This window comes from Pararge aegeria, chromosome 9, assembly GCF_905163445.1.
Source record: "Pararge aegeria chromosome 9, ilParAegt1.1, whole genome shotgun sequence".
Taxonomy (NCBI): Eukaryota; Metazoa; Arthropoda; class Insecta; order Lepidoptera; family Nymphalidae; genus Pararge; species Pararge aegeria.
Genome location: NC_053188.1, coordinates 4,243,024 through 4,262,678, shown reverse-complemented (window position 1 = coordinate 4,262,678; position 19,655 = coordinate 4,243,024). Strand labels below are relative to the sequence as shown.

Sequence of the window (19,655 nt, the reverse complement as noted above, 5' to 3'; positions counted from 1 at the left end):
GTAAAAGGTTCAATATAACTGCCATACTCCCTAACAGGTTCTCCGCTACAATTTTCGACTGCATCTAAATTTACCATGTGAGATTTTAGTCAAGGGCTAATTTGTAGTAGAATAAAAAAAAAAATGGCATAAAGTTTGAATAACTATCAGTTGAAGTGTGAGAAATCATTACATACCTATATTTCGACGTAATGCCACGTTTATTAATAGTTTTAAATGTTGTCATTTGTGAGCTTAACGCATTTTTTACCTTCAAAAAGTATATTACTATTATAGCTTAAAGCAGTGTTATTTTAAAATGGCAGTTTATTTTACAGACCTTGACGTCATAAAAATATGGATTATTATAATTATAAAACAGTAATCTTAAAATAATACTGGTTTAAGCGGGCCGTTGTATCTTTCCAAGTAGATTTATAATTCAGTAAGTAGGTACTGTGCTTACAATTTGGGAGCATAACATTTTGTACGCTATATTCTATTTGTTTTTGTTTTCTGTCTTTTATTTATTCATTCATATTGTGTGAAATTTTAAGACTCTTCTGTTACAATTAAGATTAAATTTTTTGTCATTTCTATACGAGCGAATCAGAATACTTGGGTGTTTTCTTTAAAGGTTTCTCGCGCTATATAAAAGGAGCTACATTAAATTTAACAATGTATTATGTAGTACCATTTATATTACTTTGGATTGTAGTTTTTGTTTTTATGGGGACTGAAATATAGAAAATATTTTAAGAAGCAAAATTATCTCCAGGGTTAAATCAATAATTTTTTTAACTTAGTTTATTGTAAACTAAAAATGTAAACTACCAGTTGATATCTTGGAGATGTCTCTTAAAATTTTCAAAGTTTGTATGAAATGTAAGCTTATAGACAAATCCTATTATAGTATTAAGGATTTACATCAACGATGAAAAAGCTTGGATATAAATTATTGCTCTAACTAGGTTGTTAATATGCCAATGTGCGATGGTGATAACAAAAAAAACCGGCTATGTTTTTTATGGGTAGTTTTGTGTACGCATCAAAGTGCCATTTACATATATGTCTATTTGAATAAAGAATAATTTGACTTTAACTTTGATGATGATATATACAACATGGATTTTCATTAAGTAAGGCCAACTTATATTTATTTATTTTTTACAGATAATCCACCGTGATTTAGCAGCTCGCAACGTGCTGATTACTGAGGAGAGGACTTGTAAAGTAGCCGACTTCGGCTTTGCGAGAGACGTAGCTGGAACACATGTTTACGAACGAAAAAGTGATGGACGTCTACCAATTAGGTAATATAGGAAGGAGATTTTCTTTATTTTGTGTCATCTGCATACCCTGTGCATACCCTCTATGCACGCCACTGCTCGATACTGTTGAAGGCGTAATTACAAGCGACCTATTTTGTAGGAATACTGTTCATTTAAATACCTACTTTTCACATGTTTACAACCGTAACGTTGCTACAGGTTTATTTTTAATAATATATTTTATAGGCCATTTGCTTCGAAGTACTAAGTCGGTCCCTGATTTTTTTATTCAGTAAAAAATCATTTAGACCTCCGTTATGAGACAATATGTCCTTTTTCTTTGGATTTTTTACGGAAAGTACCTACGTAAAAATGAATGAATGAATACACTTTTATTGTACACCAAAGAAAAATGCAGTTACAGAGATATAAACATAGAACGAGAGCGTTCTTTCTTTTCCATTTTACCACGCTATGCCCAGTTTTCTTTTTGTTTTTAATCTGTATAGATTTTTTTCATCCATGTTTTATTTAATTACAGATGGATGGCCCCGGAATCTTTATACGATGACATATTCAGCGTCAAGTCAGACATATGGAGCTTCGGTGTCCTTCTATGGGAGATCGTGACACTGGGTTCAACGCCATACCCCGGACTATCCGCCGGAGATGTTATGAGAAAGGTAATCTTTAAATTTTGTGTACCAACGTAGTGGCGATAGCATTAAGTCACTTTCGAATCTTCAGTAGGACTAATACTGTAGAAGAAATGACAAAGATAAAATTTATGACTTAAAAAAATATGTAGAAATCATCATTTAAATAAATTATTACTATTCAGTCTAATAAATCTAAAATCTTTGCATAAGTTAAATCTTCTGTTAAAATAAAGAAATTCATTATTTAAAATATTGAACACAAAGTTACTCTTACTTAAATTTAAATATTACCGAATAACTGTTATTATAACATTACTTAAACTATATTATATGTGTATATTGTATACTTTATCCTGGAGAAAGGGCCTGGTGGCTTGAGATACAGGTTCTACCTAGTTCAAGCATCAGTCCCCACATTATAAATGTGTAACAAAATAGCCCGTAAGCAACATTATATTGTACTCATACTTATAAGTAATATGGAGAAATAAATAAATCATTCATTCATTCATTCATTACTTAACTATTACGCGTCCACAAAGGACACGTCTCTACTCTACACACTACACTACACTACACACTACTCTCAGAATAAGAAGGATTTTAGCCGTAGTCCTCCACGCTGGCTTAGTGCTGATGGATTGACTTCACAGTTCACACGTCGCGCCGTTGAAAACCTTATCGAGAACTCTCAAGTGTACTCACCATTTTTGTTTATTTACTTAAACATGTTTATTGCGTAGTAAAGGAGAAATAAAAAAAATATACTTAAATAAAATTAAAAGAAAACTGCGACCTTATCACTAAAAGTGATCTCTGCCAGGTAACCTTCACGATAGTACACAATAATACATGAGAGACGGGAAATCGCAATTACAATAAACAATACATAAATTTACACACTAAAGAACGAATTTTAATTATCGAAAAGGGATATCGAGTCTACAGGTGATCCTAGAGCGGGCAGTTACCTTGGCCAACGAATTAGTTTGCCCATCCAAAGGGGCAATGCTGCCGGCATCTTAGGAACTATGCCTTGCTGCGGTGGTTTCGATGACGTGTTAGATTTTATTTCGTTTTAAATAGTTTATTTAAGGTTATATTTATAAAACAAATGTGAAAGCACACTAAAATACAAATTACTAATAACCATGATAATCACCATGTTTTCCTCTACCGTTGAATTCCTTCAAAGTTGCTTAAACGTTCGTTTTGGGGATCGGGCTCCATACCCCCGAAATATTGGATAGAAGCAGGCGTTACTTTGCGGAAATCCATGATATATTATGAAAATTAAGCTTAATTTGCTATAGTCCGAGAAAAGCAGGAGTATCTGTATGGTGTTATAAGTGACTAAACAATTATTCATTGTTAAGTCAACATCTCCTGAGGATGCTCCGGTTTCGGAGCGAAAGGTGCGTAGAAAATACATTGCCGAAGATCTGTTTGGTGTGGAGTATAATTATCGAAGAAATTATAATTTACACCACACAGTTTCTCCTGTTTTTCGCGGACGATAGCCAATTTGATCAGAAAGCACATTAAGCTGTCGGTCCTCGGCCGAGTGCGCTTATTATTGCGCACAGACTTGGTCACTCTAATATTTCCCGCGCAGTTGGCATTTTGTCAGCGAAACTGTTTTTTAATTCTTATAACTATATTTATTGGCTAACTAATAAACAAGGCTTGCGTTTGATGACAAGTGGTTTCCCTTTTAAGCACTTATGAAAAGTAGAGACACTGGCTCAGAAGGAAGATTCGAGAAACTCAGCAGTTACTTTTTTCCAGCATCAACATATTTTCGCAATTTAACAATCATTTCGCACCACTCATTACGCGAAGTGGTTGAGGTAGTGCTACTCTCGACACGTCAAGTTTTTTCGAGAGTTATCTAACGATAAATCACGAAAAATATGACGCATCGAGACCTTTTCTGCCGGATGCCTGATATAAAATAACCATTATTAGGTTTGAAGCACACTTTCCTAGAAAACATCCATTAACTTTTTCGTTAAGTTATATTCAAATTCAAAAATTCTTTATTCACGTAGGACTAACACAGGCACTTATGAAACATGTAATATTTTTACGTAATTGGAAATTAATATTAAGCTATGAAGTTAAAGCAATTCAACCAAAGTTTTTTATCTTTTGAGTAATCCTTAACATTGTAAAAGGATTTTTCTGTAATCGTATGTTTTATATAAACAATGAACTTATTGAGAGACATCTCAAACATTTAATTGTAATTAATTTAAGAAAATTTTGTTATAAAATAGAGGCTGGTAACCGATTTATTATCTTTGTGTAATGCCGCAGGTTCGAGAAGGTCATAGACTAGAAAAACCAGAACACTGTCGACGGGAGCTCTATAATATCATGTACTACTGTTGGGAGGCGGAACAGTCAGCGCGGCCGGACTTCAAAGAAGTTGTTGGCATGCTAGAAAGGTTGCTGTGCACTGAAATGGACTATATAGAACTCGAACGGTTCCCAGACCATTCGTATTACAATGTGCAGCATTTGGACGGGGAAAAGTTATAGTATATATTATAGATATAAGTACTCATTATTTATCAACTCGTTATAAACGAAATGTGAGTTTTAGAGACGGACCATGCATGATTGGTACCACAGAAAAAGTAAAAAACAAAAGGGCAGTCTATGTAAATATATACAGTAAACATATAGCTCTTGGAAAGTGTTTGGTGACGATGACGCAAGTTCTATTATTCTCGTTCACCTAAAAAGTGATCAACGCCTATAAAGAAACTTTAACTTCCTTTTAACCGCTAAAGAATTTATTACTAAAATTTTTCAAATGTATAAAGTTGCCTGTCACTTGAGGCCCGTTAGAAGTATCTTAATTTGCGAGAGCATGACGGCATAAAATAGCGTCACGCTGTTTGCCGTGATGGCATAAGATTTGGTTTTATTTCCAAGGTGCACCATAGATTAACAATTGCGAAACTTTTACAAATTTCGTTCGCTAGTAAATTTTTACTGCAATCTGTAGCGACAAATTAAAAAAATATATAGTTACAAATGTCCGCAATGCCGGGATAAGTAAGCCGGTTCAACCATTATAGAGAGGGGTTCGAATCTCGTCGGTTTCACGTTTACTAATAAGTATTAATTAAAGTAAAAGTCATAAAAGAAAAACTTGTAGATTATACTGTAAAATAAATAATAAATGGAAACGAAATTTTATTTTAGGAATACATTAAGAGTTGATCTAATATTGGAGAACATTGACTTTTTTCTAGAATAGACCAAATATCTAACAACTATTTTTTACGGGAATTACTCGTAAAACACTTTGATTTTAACATTTTTATAACAATTGCATTTATCTTTCCTCCAATTAAAAAACCTTAAAAATTTTAGCTGACTTTAAAAAAAGAGGCAACTTTTATGTTCTTCTGTATTTCGTGCGTATTTGTTTTTATTCGTTTACCGGTTTCTTCATTAATTAAGGTCCGATTTGGAAATTTGGCTTTTATTTAAAAGTTTTTCCCAAAGACTCCTGAAGACATCTCATGGAAATCGATGGAAATCTTCCAATTTTAAAGCCATTGAGTATATTTAATGGACAAATGATTTACATTAATCCCATAACCGATTTCAATTGCCTTTGTTAGCTTTGCCCAGTATAAAACCTAGACCGATCTTAACGGCTAGTGATTTAGGTACTGATTGAATGATTCATGGTAAGAATAACTCAGTGAGAAGAAAGACCCTTGTTTTCTATTAAAATAGTAGAAAAAGTAATATTTCGTCGGAGAGAAAACAAACGAACTTGTGAACTTTACAAGGTTTGAAGTTTTCTTTTAAATAAATCAAGAAGTTAGCTCCGTTGAATATACGTACCATTTATCAGATAAATACTGAGTGTATGAGAAATGGACACCTGCTCAGGTGACTAAAATTATAGTTCAGCTTTCTTTAATATTAATAATATATACTTATAACTGATACTATTGTCAAATTGATTTATGGAGAGTATTGGTTTTATCAATTTCCTAAATGAAAATTTATTGTTATTCATAACTTGAAAAGTAATAAAAAACATTTGAGAATAACCAGATTCAGTAGCCTATACTTATTGTATATATTAAAGTACATACTGTATATATTAAAGTGGCTTTGTAGGTAAATTATTCCAAAAGCATTTTAGTGCAAAGTTTTTTGCGTAAAATGACACAGCAAAGATGTTGTGTATTTCCACGCTCTTGTAACAATTACAAGGTTTTTAAAGTAGTCACACTTAGTTATTTGAACGTAATTTAACGAAATTTGAATCTACATGTCTCATATTGGTCGGGGCACAACGAAAAATATTTTTATTTACGAAAGTCGGTTGAAATCACTATAAATCATTACTAAAATATGTTTTTGTACTTTAATCTTGTATTTTGTTCAAACTTTATGATGAAGTTTTTTGTCATAATTATGACATATTTTGTGTCGAATTGATATTATCGAAATAATTTTGTTGATGACACGCACTTTTTCAATTATTGTTAATATCATTATTATGTTTTACAATGTATACCTAAACGAGGTTAAGTGACGCAAGTGTTATAATTAGTTTACACATATTTGTATATAATATATCACGCCAAAAAAAATTAGCCTTAGTGAATTAATGCGCCTAATAATAAAATTCATTTGTACCAACACAAATTCCTTGACCAAACTAAAGGATGTCATCCATTTTGCTCCAAATTTGAAAGAACTAGCAAAAATATGTTTGCAGTATTACATTAGAAATCCGCCTTAAAATTTATTAGTATGACACCGAAGCTATTGTAGAACAAAATAAAAAAAAACATGTTATCTTATTATGAAATTTATTGTTGTTAGTAAGCATATTATATGCATTTTCTTATAAGTCACGGATATCCGTTACCTAATTATTATATGGTAATGTGGACTAAATCACCTATTTTTTATGACCTAATTGTCTTCGGTGACATACTAAAAAATGTATAGAAGGTCAAGGACCAGTTTTAACAAAATTCAAAAAAACATCCTTGGCTGGCATTGTCTCTTTTGGATCAGAATCGTGGGATGTCCTCTACAGGTCTAACATTAAACCTGCTATCTTTTTTCACAAAGATCAAAGTGAAAAGGACAGCACTAATTTTTACTTTGCAATCTAATGTCTTTTACAAAGTATGTTCAACAAAATTGTTAGGTACCATTAATAAGTCTGGCTGTTCAGCGTGGAAAGACAGCCAGAACTCTTGGCACTATTTTCACGCAGACATTACCTGTACAGCAATTAGTTAACAGTATGTTAGTAATAAGCTTTATGTGTAACATTTTTAATAAATAAAATTGCATTAATAAGAAAAGTTAATCTTTGTGATTTCGTTGAGAAATTTACCCTCACCTACTCGTATCTCTCTAAGAATGGATATCGAAAATAATATGAACTGTAGACAAGATGAAATGAATTAATTATTATGTCTTCCAATTTTCTTAGACAGCTTAGTGGTTAGAGCATCTGTCTCCCCTAAGGATGAGCCGAGTTCGTTTGCCAACACGCAACTCTTAACTTTCGAATGCATATACGCAATTCAAATTTATTTCTTTTATTTTACAGAAATATTTTTGAGTGTTTTAAACAGAATTTTTAACAGGGCTTGAATGGTCCCTGTATTATTATTTCATTTTCGTTGTTATTTAACCGGTTAAATAGAGAAACCGGTACTAATTCGATTAAGCTCAAATAACAGGTATACAAAGTGATGCAACACCTTTTTTATAAATAGTCTGTTTGCTTAGATTAATTAAGCATTTAATGATTATTATGCATTATTAGTGATGACTTACGGATCAGAGACATGGTCGCTAACTATGGGCCTCATAAGAAGGCTCAGAGTCACTCAGCGGGCGATGGAGAGAGCTATGTTAGGAGTGTCTCTACGTGATCAAATCAGAAATGAGGAGATCCGTAGAAGAACTAGAGTTACCGACATAGCTCAGCGAGTTGCGGAGCTGAAGTGGCAATGGGCGGGGCACATAGCTCGGAGAACCGATGGACGTTGGGGTCTTAAGGTGCTGGAATGGCGACCCCGCACCGGTAAACGCAGCGTAGGTCGGCCCCAAACGAGGTGGACAGATGACATCAGGAGAGTAGCTGGGAGCCGTTGGAGGCAAGCGGCCCAGGACCGTGCATTGTGGAACTCCCTACAAAAGACCTATGTCCAGCAGTGGACGTCAATTGGTTGAGATGATGATGATGATGATGATGATGCATTATTTGACCAAAACGCTAAAATGGAGATGGACAGGGCATATGCTTCGCGAAAAACGCGAGAGATGGACCAAAGCTATGACTGAATGGGAAGTTAGGGATGGCTCAAAAAGAAAAATGGGTAGACAAAGAAAGCGGTGGGTTGATGATATCAAGCAGACGGCAGGCATACTATGGTCAAGGAAAGCTCGGAACCGGCACACATGGAAACACCTGGAGGAGGCCTACGCGTTACTGTTAACTAAAGTGCGAGATATTAGTGTTAATAATTTAAATTTACATAATGTACATACTGTATATCAGTTATAAAGGCTTTATTTATTATTTATTTTATTTTATGCATTATTTAAGTTTCTGAGAAATCGTTCATTCAATTAACCGGTAAACAAAGAATTTTAACCGGTTACTAAATACTAACTAAAGCTCCGGGTCACTTAGCGGGCGATGGAGAGAGCTATGCTCGGAGTATCTCTAAGTGATCAAATGAGGAAATTTGTAGAAGAACTAGAGTTTCGCGATATAGCTCAGCGAGTCGCGAAGCTGAAGTAGCAATGGGCGTGGCACATAGCTTGGACAACCAAATGACGTTGGGGCCCTAAGGTGCTGGAATGGCGACCCTGTACCGGTAAACGCAGCGTAGGTCGTCCCGCAAAGTGGTCGACATCGAGCGAGTCGCTGGGAGCCACTGGAAACAAATGACCCAGGACCGAATATTTTGGAATCTCCTACAAAAGACGTATATCACGCAGTAAACGACAAATGGAATTGATGATAATCAACTAAAATTAACCGGTGCATAAAAACGGTTTCGAAGCCCTTTATGCGTTTTTGTACCATGCTGTCAGTGCGTTTATGTATGCATGAATTGCACGCCACATTGACCGACTGAAACTAAAGTGTACTTTCACAAAGGCCGGGAGGCCTTGGTTGGTTACACTACCTGGCCTATCAAATCAAAAATTTAAGGCTTGGAATATTAAATGCAATGCAGTACATTCCTAGCTCACAAGTTAGGGAGGCAAAATACGCAATTTTATCATCTGCAAAAATACCAGCCCACTCGAACGCAAGAATAATTAGAGCAAGAACGGAGTGGGCGTACATTTTTGATCTCTATTGTGTACGTTTTTCATCAGACTGATTAAAATTTGCTTTGTACCTTGAATCTAAATATATGTAGGTATATAAAGGGTTCGAATATTTTAGAAGATCCTGCACTCCCTACCATTTGCGTTTTTTTTTGCCAAGCATAAAGTCTGCATAATCTATAATTATTAGCATACAAATTACTAATAATATAATAGACTAGTTGCCCGCGTGTTCGTCCACGTTTGCTTTTACTTTTAAAACATATTTTAAGTTGTGTATTCTTGTACAAAATAATCAGGTGTATTCAATTTTTTTTTAAACTTTAAAAAGAACTATTTATTACTTATGTGTAGCGCTCAAAATAATTGTTTTTTTTTAAATTTATTTTTATCTTATTGTATTATCAGTAATACCTTCTACAATAACATAAATTACAAACATTCCGTGAACTGTAGAACTGTTGAATGAATCTACTCTCTTATAATATCACTTAGTAATAAATTGCTAAGATTCTGAAACTATGTCGGCCTATAAGTAGGTAGTTCTTTACATTACACCGTCTTTAGTCGTCCCTTTCTTTTCCTTCTTTTACTAGGCTGGTTAGGGCATTTAACGCCTATTTTCTTACGATTATAATCCTCAAACTTTGTGGTTCAAATCTGTGAATTTTGGTGTTTCTAACTTCAAAAACAGGACTTTCATACAAAATCCCAACCCTTTTTCACAAATATTATCTTAACTAATGTACATGCTTTAAATGAAACCAATTTTCTAAATTTCAGGCTACAGATTTAGTAATAAAAAAAATCAGCAGCCGACAAAAGTGCGTTTTAGGGTTCCGGTGCGATGTCGCGTTAAAACCGATGAGGAATAACTACACCATACCATATATGACTCCAGGTGAGATTGCAGTCAAGGGCTAACTTGTAGTGGAATAAAAAAAAATGTTTGGTACTTTGAGTTACATTATTTTATTTTTCTTAATAGATCTCCAATTTATTTTTAACTAAATTAAAGCTTTTGTTATTTCGTGATAGTTTAACTTTCTTTTGGCGAAGAGATGGTTTAAATCGGTACTTAAGAAGCCTGTCGGTACAAATAAACAAAGAAAAAAAATCCTCTTAAAAATAAGACCGCCTTTGCGCATTTTTATTTTTCTTGTATTTATGTTTTCAATATATATTATCTTTATCCCTTCATTGTGTGCAATAAAGAATTTATCTATCTATCTATCTGTCTATAATATTAAGTATAGATATACAATATGTTAGAATCGGTCCGGTTTACGACATGTTATCTATTAAACGCTGGTCGTCGATTATTAAACATACACAACAAAGGTACAGTGGAACAACAAAGACTGTAAGTATAACAGAAACTAATATTCAAAGCCTTCAAGCTAATATGCTGTGTAGCCTAATCTTAGATGGAACAAAGGGAGGCCGAAGCACTAACGGCTTAGGCCTCCCTTTTGGGATAACCGAGTCCGATACCCGGCACGCCTCTGACTTTTCACAGTCATGTGAGTTTATAATTTATGCAATTCAAATATCACTTGTTTTAGCGATGAAGGAAAACAGCGTAGTAGAATACGGCCTAAACCCTTCTCATTCTAATAGGAGACTCGTGCCCTGTAGTGGGCCGGTAATTGGTTGAAGAAATTTACCTCAAAATACTTTTATAAAAACCGCCATAACAATTTTCTTTTACATAGCTGAACTTTTAATTTATTTAAAAAAGTTTATAATTTTAAAGCAAAAATAAAATTGAACGCTATGCTTAACTAGGTAGTAATTCATTTAACTTGGACTCTGACACAAAGAGCCAATCTACCCAAAAAATCGACATGATTATCAGGAATTTCTGTGCGAACATAGTTTCATTTGATTATCTGCGCATTTTATTTGTCTGCGCTGTTCAACACTTCTTGTGATTGTAAAGAAACTAAAATGATTGTTGAATAGTAAACTTCTTGTGATTGTAAAGAAACTAAAATGATTGTTGAATAGTTATTGAATTTTTCTTAATATTTATCTACTCTTATGCAGCACCTTTCACAAAAGGGAGATCCGTGACTATTTTGCCCAATGCTTTAGAATAGTGATAAGTACTAAGACACCGGGAGGTGTCTTTGCATCGTTTGAGTCCATATAGGACTGAAGTGTGGATAATGAAGTTATATCGGAATGCCCACTAACTCAATGTCATGAAAATTGGTTGTTAATCAAATATAATTAAATTGTTTCTTGAAAATTATTTATTAAATAAATAATAATTATTAGCATAATTGTAAAAATTCTAATAAATTTCATAATATATCAAGCCAATATGAATTTATAGTTATCCAAAGTTTAATTATTTACCCACTTACAATATAAAATTACTGTAACAATAGTTACTGAAACTAAGTCATATATTACCAAGCACGCTATCTACCCATGGGATAGATAGTATCTATCCCATCCCATATCATAAAATTTTTATTTATTATCAAAATTTTTCAAATAGATTTTTTTTTTTTTTTTTTATATTAAATGTATAATATAAATTAATAAATTTTTATTATTTTCTCTCATTTTTTTTCATGGCACGTGAGATATTTCCTATTCTGTGACCGTATAAGAATCACAGATCCTTTAAGTTAACTAATTCCGTTACCGGCTTCCAAAGCATAATTACTTAACTTGTTACTTTATACCCAAAATCAGGAACTATAGTCACTTAGTATTTCGTTCACGTCAAAATTAAATAATCCTTGCTCCTCTTCTCAAACTTGGAGCAGCGAGTTGGGTGTAGTATCTCACAAGCTTCTTTGTCACTTCTTCACAATATAATAACTTATTATGAAGTTGCAGAAAGAAGAGGCGTTGGTCGCAGAAAAAAGTCCCGGCTTCGTAACATCAGAGAGTGGACTGGAATCGCGAGTGTAGCAGAATTATTTCGCCTCGCAAAAACTAGACAAGAATTTACGAAGCTGACTGCCAACCTTCGATAGTCGGAGAGGCACCGCAAGAAGAAAACGAACAATGTAATCATTTTCGAAAGGCCAGCGCTTGACGACATTCATGCCTCTTAGAAAGCAATGATGAGGTCTAGGTTGGAGCACGCTTGCCTAGAAAAACCCTATACCCCTTTTGTCTGAATATATATTTATACCCGTACTAATATTATAAATATCAATGTAAGTTTGTTTGTAACAATTTCTTGTGATTGTAAAGAAATCAAAATGATTGTTGAATAGTTATTGAATTTTTCTTAATATTTATCTACTCTTATGCAGCACCTTTCACAAAAGGGAGATCCGTGATTATTTTGCCCAATGCTTTAGAATAGTGATAAGTACTAAGACACCGGGAGGTATCTTTGCATCGTTTGAGTCCATATAGGACTGAAGTGTGGAAAATGAAGTTATATCGGAATGTCCACTAACTCAATGTCATGAAAATTGGTTGTTAATCAAATATAATTAAATTGTTTCTTGAAAACTATTTATTAAATAAATAATAACTATTATCGTAATTGTAAAAATTCTAATAAATTTCATAATATATCAAGCCAATATGAATTTATAGTTATCCAAAGTTTAATTATTTACCCACTTACAATATAAAATTACTGTAACAATAGTTACTGAAACTAAGTCATATATTAATTACCAAGCACGCTATCTACCCATGGGATAGATAGTATCTATCCCATCCCATATCATAAAATTTTTATTTATTATCAAAATTTTTCATATAGAAGAATTTTTTTTTTTTTTTATATTAAATGTATAATATAAATTAATAAATTTTTATTATTTTCTCTCATTTTTTTTCATGGCACGTGAGATATTTCCTATTCTGTGACCGTATAAGAATCACAGATCCTTTAAGTTAACTAATTCCGTTACCCGCTTCCAAAGCATAATTACTTAACTTTTTACTTTATACCCAAAATCAGGAACTATAGTCACTTAGTATTTCGTTCACGTCAAAATTAAATAATCCTTGCTCCTCTTCTCAAACTTGGAGCAGCGAGTTGGGTGTAGTATCTCACAAGCTTCTTTGTCACTTCTTCACAATATAATAACTTATTATGAAGTTGCAGAAAGAAGAGGCGTTGGTCGCAGAAAAAAGTCCCGGCTTCGTAACATCAGAGAGTGGACTGGAATCGCGAGTGTAGCAGAATTATTTCGCCTCGCAAAAACTAGACAAGAATTTACGAAGCTGACTGCCAACCTTCGATAGTCGGAGAGGCACCGCAAGAAGAAAACGAACAATGTAATCATTTTCGAAAGGCCAGCGCTTGACGACATTCATGCATCTTAGAAAGCAATGATGAGGTCTAGGTTGGAGTACGCTTGTTTAGAAAAACCCTATACCCCTTTTGTCTAAATATATATTTATACCCGTACTAATATTATAAATACCAATGTAAGTTTGTTTGTAACGCTTTCATGCAAAAACTACTTAACCGATCCTCATGAAACTTTGTACACATATTCTTGGAAGTGTTAAAAGTAATATAAGATACTTTATATCCCGACATTAAGCTCGGTTCTTTTGGGAAAGGGGATGAAAGTGTTTGACGATTTTACACCATAATTACGACAAATTATAACCGATTTAAATAATTATTTTTGTACTATAGAGGTTATAATATGTGTTTAATTTTGCCCAAACTTTGTGTAGATCTGATGAATGTGGTCGGAGATAGAGGACAAAACTGCTCAGCGGACAAACCCCTCATTTAAGGCTTAGCGATACTGAACACTTTAATTTTTTTTAGAACTACAACTAAATTGAATGTTACATCAAAAAACAAAATCAAACGCGGACGAAGTCGCGGGCAACAGCTAGTATATAATATATATCATGGATGCATGAGTTTAAAGGTTGACTGAGGATTCACGGCACTGCGGCGCTCAGGAACAACACAAACGGTTCCCTGAGTGTCGAAAGTGAAGTAAGGCTAACAACAGGGAAATGCCGTGGTGGTTTTTGGTTCAGTTATACACCCATCGGAGAGGTTGGTCCCACACCACCACGGTTCTGCCCAAGGAACGGAGGTAGCCAAAGCTTTTCCACCATGACAAAAAGTTCAACATAATATGGCAAATAGGAATTCTGAGCAGGCAAAGTCGGGAGCAACTCTTTTTACGGTTTTCAAATATATAATAAATAAATAATATAAACAATCTGTTACTATTTCTCAATAGCTTCAGTGTTACTTAGTTATAAAAAGGTATGTAATTGTCATTTTAATATATCGATAAATATAAAAAACATGCTTTACCTACTCTGATAGAGCCTTTATGACCTAACTTATCTGATTCTATAAAAGTCGCCCGATAGCTATTGTCCTTACCTGATGTAAAATCTGATATGAAGGGCCGATTTTAGTTTTATGATATTTATATACTCATAGCTAGGTACCGCAATCTTTCTTAAGTTAAAAAAAAGTATATTAGAATTGTAGAAGGATAGTGTTGAGGCCACGAAAAGCTGCAAATAAACGTACCATAAAAATATCACTTTATTAATTTACTTTATGAACTATGACAATATGAACTTATTCTTTACAACCTTGCATTTCACTCACTAACCCTTCAGAGAACGATCCAACCCGCCAACAAGAGAAAAAGCCAAGTTTCTCGCCAAAACTCACAGACGTCCAGGTAGGATCCATGATTGGTTGGTTCCCGCCGTTATGCGTCTACCGGCGTTAACCAATCGGAGAATGACAATCGATCGTCTTGTTCAAAAACAAGATTAAATTAAAAAAATAACAAACAAGTGGAAATTACAACGCTAGTTAAATTTAAAACCTAACAGGTGAGTGGATTTCATTTTTGTTACAATTTTTCTTATTGATTTCTTTGGATTTTAACCTTGCCTAAATCCTACAGCTAGACGAACGAAGGTATATGGCAAAAAAAATCGAAAACGGTCCCACGAGTTTGGCCGCTTGTTTTTGTTCATAACGAATAGTAGGTATACGCGTCTTAGAACCTTGAATGAAGTTTTCTTTATTTTTTGAGGGGATAATGAGCTTATGAATGAATACACTTTTATTGTACACCAAAGAAAAAAGTAGTTACAGAGATATACACATAGATTAAGAGAGTAAAATTTGGTGGCCTTATCGCATAGCGATATAGCGATTTCTTCTAGGCAACCAAAGACACAAAAGGAAAACACCTATAAGAGATATGTGGTGCAATAAATGAGAAATAAACATTACACAAATATATTAATATAATATATAACTGTATATTATAATTATTAATGTATAAAATTCATAAAAATATTCATCAGCCATCTTAGTACTCTACACTATACTGCATAATTACGTACCAACAGCTGAGACTTCAGTCAAGGTCTTATTTGTAAAAGCATTTTTTTATAATACGGGAAGAAAAATCTACATCAATTTACCTATAGAATACAAGCCGCGATTACTTGAGGGTTCCGAAGCTACTGAGTAATTTGTATGCTAAGATGGTTTCCTTGAGGTAGATTCAATTAATTAGATTGTGTTTGAGTTTATTAACATTTTTATTTGCTATAAGATAAGATTTTTAAATTGAAAATGCATATAAAAAATTGTCGGAACCGATAGGATTTAAACCTGAAACCAGAGTGAAAAAAATTTATATGCATTTAAATTTTTTATATAAAATAATTAATAATTCCTTCGAGTGTAGGTAAAAACACTAATAAAATTATAAAAAAGATCAAATTTAACTAAATAAATCTTTAATTTACAATAAATACATACATATACAGCTCACAACTAAAAACTATTTTATATTTAATATCCGCATAACATATAGCCGCAACACAGATTTTTGCATAAAATTGCTGTTTATTAAAATTTCCATTATTAGTACAAAAGTCCCACCAACAATGCCTAGACCTAAGACAAAGAAACCACTCTGTAAGTGTTGGATGGATAATGAACTAATTTTATCCCTTTGGACCTTTAATGAAAGAAGTAATCTTTCTCGTTTTCTCCTGTTTTGTTGTGCAAAATCCCGCCTTACGTTTTCGTTCATCCCAAATTGTCTATACAAATTTAATGCATAAGATAGATTCTTCATGTAAGGAAATCCTCTTAAACCTATCATTTCCAAAGGAACTAAAAATGTACTCGTCTCAAAAGCATAGTAATTGTTGCGTCCAAAAAAATCACTGAGTTCCGGTAATACTGATGAAAGATAAGCTAATTCCAGTTTACTACATAATACTGAAAAGTTTCGATTAACAACCACATCTAACAAAGCGTTTGTTATATTGAGTACATCTATCCATTCATCATTTATTAAACAGTCGAAAGGATCAGTAGAATTGTAAAATAAACCATGCAATTCTTCAGAACCACCATATTTTAGCCCGCTTTGCACTAAATCTTGAACAGTTTTAATTTGATACCCAAAAGCTGGGTTCTGTAAAACAATGATTAATTTGGTTTGATATGCTGTCATAAACAAAACGCAATACACATTGAGAAATACAAAAAATATTCGCAAACTTTCTTTCTTTGGACGCATGTATGCTGGAAAACCAAATAAAACTATCCAAGAATTTAAAAAGCAATGGTTGAAAGTTCTATTGTAATTGGTATCCCCACTTATTTGTCCCAATATTTTCCAAGTAACGACACATATAAGAAATACTATCGTAGCTGAGTACCAAACTTCCTTTTCAAATGCAGCAGTAAGTGAACTCCAGGGTGGAGAAGGGTTTGCTCGAGGAACCACCCATGTATATGAATCCGCTAAATATGTCGAACTGCATTCAAAATCCTCATGAACATCAAAATCAGGAAAGATACCTCCTAGTAATATTTGACCTTTCCGAGCAACCAATTCCTTTAATGCTCCATCCCATACACCCTTCTCATCTCGCTCACCACGAAATTTATTTAATATCATATCAAAATCTACGGAAAAATTTAGGGGTTTGAGCACTCTCTTAATGAGTGTTTTCTCTATGTTTGGATCATGTTTATATCTACTAACAAATGGCTGCCGTTCTATAGCTAAAATATTGAGGGTACATCCACGCATATCGGAAGGTAATTTATCCTTGAATATACTATCCGTGCTCTTGACAACACCTCGTTCACAAACATTTTCTATAATTAACCTGTTCTTGGCACTCTCGTTAAAATAACCGCAGTAGTTTGGTGGATCGTATGGTCTCCAGCTGTAAACTAGTGCATTACGTACATCTTGAGCTCGAGGAATCATGATGACAACATTTACGACATTGGATTTGAATAAACAAGTTAAAATATTTTCAACATCTTCACGAATTCCGCTATCGTCATTGGCTAAACGGTGCAACAAAATTAAAAATCTTCCATATGGATTCCAGAAACGTGATCTGATTACTTTTCTAGCAATGTGTGTAAACTCCTGAAAGCTATCAACAATGATGACAAAATAATTAGCAATAGACATTATTTTAAAAGGATCCATATGGAGCACTTTAAATTTTTTGTTAGCATCGTTACAAACAGCTTTGATGTCAGGACCAGTGACTTGGACAGTGAATTTGTTACTATTGTGGAGCTTCTTCAGAATATTATCCCTTATCCTTAAAACTGTAGAGCTAGAATTTATTGAATGAGGAAATATAAGTTGGCCAGGAATGACAAAATTTGCTTTTATCAAGCCATTTAAACAATTGACAGAATCACTAACCACTCTAGGTCCTCCAGGATTTATTGCTTGAACACTAAATACAGTTACCAGAATAGTGACTATCTTCATTTTAAAATGTAATATTGTCTGGTTTATAGTGTCATATGTTAGCGTGCAGAAAACCATTTACTGCATTCATTACTGTATTTTAATTGAGTTTCTATGTTTAAAATTATCAAAAGATCTAATAGTACGTACAATATTCTATTCAGTTGTTTAACAAATAAATAATTACATAATTATAGTGTAAATATAGTATTTCAATGCAAATAAATAGTTATACAATTCAAGCGTCTATTCGTGATTAAGAAATCACTGCCTCTTGTTAATCGCCGAGTTTATTTCGGTGAGAGTTCGGTTGTATTGTCGCATTTGTCTATCTATATTGTTTATCTAATCATCAGATACTTTCCGTTTTCCTTTAGTACGGCTGAACCTATCTCGGGATAATTTCGAAGGTAGATAGAAGACTTAACAATGTATGCATGATGTTTACTAAAAGTTTACAATGAACTTAGTTCTTACAGTTATTCTTAAAATTGTTTTCTTAGAAAAATCCGTCTTCGTAAAAAGGCTACATTATTATATTTACTTAGAGCAAGGTCTTTCCCGCAACTTGGTCCGCGTTGGTATTAGTTAATAAAACCGCGGGTAAACGGTAAACGGGTTCCCAGGTCCCGGTTATCAATATTCTCTGTAATTCATCAGGATGCGAGAATCTCTTTTCAATATTTTCTGATGATCCCTAAGATCGATCGATAAGCTGTTAAGCTCTGCACAGGTTGTAAGGATATATTTATTTTAATTTCCAAAGATGGATTCCGGATAAAAGTGTTCTATGTTCCTGTATTCTTGAGGATATCTTAAAAATAAGAACAATCAAATTTATAATATTGGTATGGATGTACAAAGATGTGATTTTTGAAATGGAATGCGATGCAAGATCATTGTGCCATCATCATCATCGTTATCAACCGCCTTCCGGCCCCGACAGATCACAAGTTTTTTCTCCTCTAAGAAAGTTTAAGCCGTGGCCCACTACGCTATGCAGATTGTTATACATCACACGCCTCTTATACAATACATAACGAAGAACTTTTAGGAATGGCAGGTACGAGGTATCCTCATTATATCTTTTCTTCACCGCTATAATGATATTTAATATAACTACAAAAAAGTTCTTTCATACGAAGGTACACTACATTTTAATTTTTTAATTTTGTTATTTTGTTGTAACTGTTTGCGTGCAATACAATTTTTCTTCTTCCTTTTCTCGATCCCCCCAAAAGCTAAAGTCCAAGCACTAGGCTTTCCCCGCTATCTTGTAAAACCTCAAGGGATTTACTACACGAGAACTCAACTTTAACACAATAAATATTTACACATAGGTATGTACAATTTATTTAATTTACTACCTAAATTTGCAAGTAATAACAGTATTACTTTAATACTACAGCATTTCAAATATGTGAGGGTGACTACGAACCGCAATATACTGGCCATGGGATCTAAAATAATTATATTATATACTAGTCGTTACGCGCCAAAATTACAATGTCGTACGACCAACCAACGATAATTGCTTTTGTCATTAAACGTACTGAAAAGTATATTGACTGTGATTACGTGTTATAAAGTGTGAGTGGAAATGGTGATAGCCTAGTGGTTAGACCCTTAGCTTTCACACTGGGACCCCG

General features: G+C 33.6%; 2 protein-coding genes across 4 annotated transcripts in view; one reads left to right on the top strand and one right to left on the bottom strand.

Moving 5' to 3' along the window:
- LOC120626263 (tyrosine kinase receptor Cad96Ca) overlaps window positions 1–5,670 on the top strand; it is a 105,417-nt gene extending 99,747 nt beyond the window's left edge. For all 3 annotated transcript variants that reach the window (XM_039893699.1, XM_039893696.1, XM_039893697.1), the window contains 3 exons: window positions 1,153–1,292; window positions 1,792–1,933; window positions 4,229–5,670. In XM_039893699.1, the coding sequence (XP_039749633.1) occupies window positions 1,153–1,292; window positions 1,792–1,933; window positions 4,229–4,453 (507 nt within the window). In that variant the 3' untranslated portion in view covers window positions 4,454–5,670. The remainder of the gene's footprint in view (window positions 1–1,152; window positions 1,293–1,791; window positions 1,934–4,228) is intronic.
- Window positions 5,671–16,050: 10,380 nt separating this feature from the next.
- LOC120626449 lies at window positions 16,051–18,027 on the bottom strand. Its single transcript, XM_039893975.1, has one exon. The coding sequence runs from the start codon at window positions 18,025–18,027 to the stop codon at window positions 16,051–16,053; it is 1,977 nt and encodes a 658-aa protein (XP_039749909.1).
- Window positions 18,028–19,655: the final 1,628 nt, after the last annotated feature.

Excerpts from the sequence above, each read along its gene's own strand:
- LOC120626449 (XM_039893975.1), bottom strand. The coding sequence starts at position 18,027 with ATGAAGATAGTCACTATTCTGGTAACTGTATTTAGTGTTCAAGCAATA.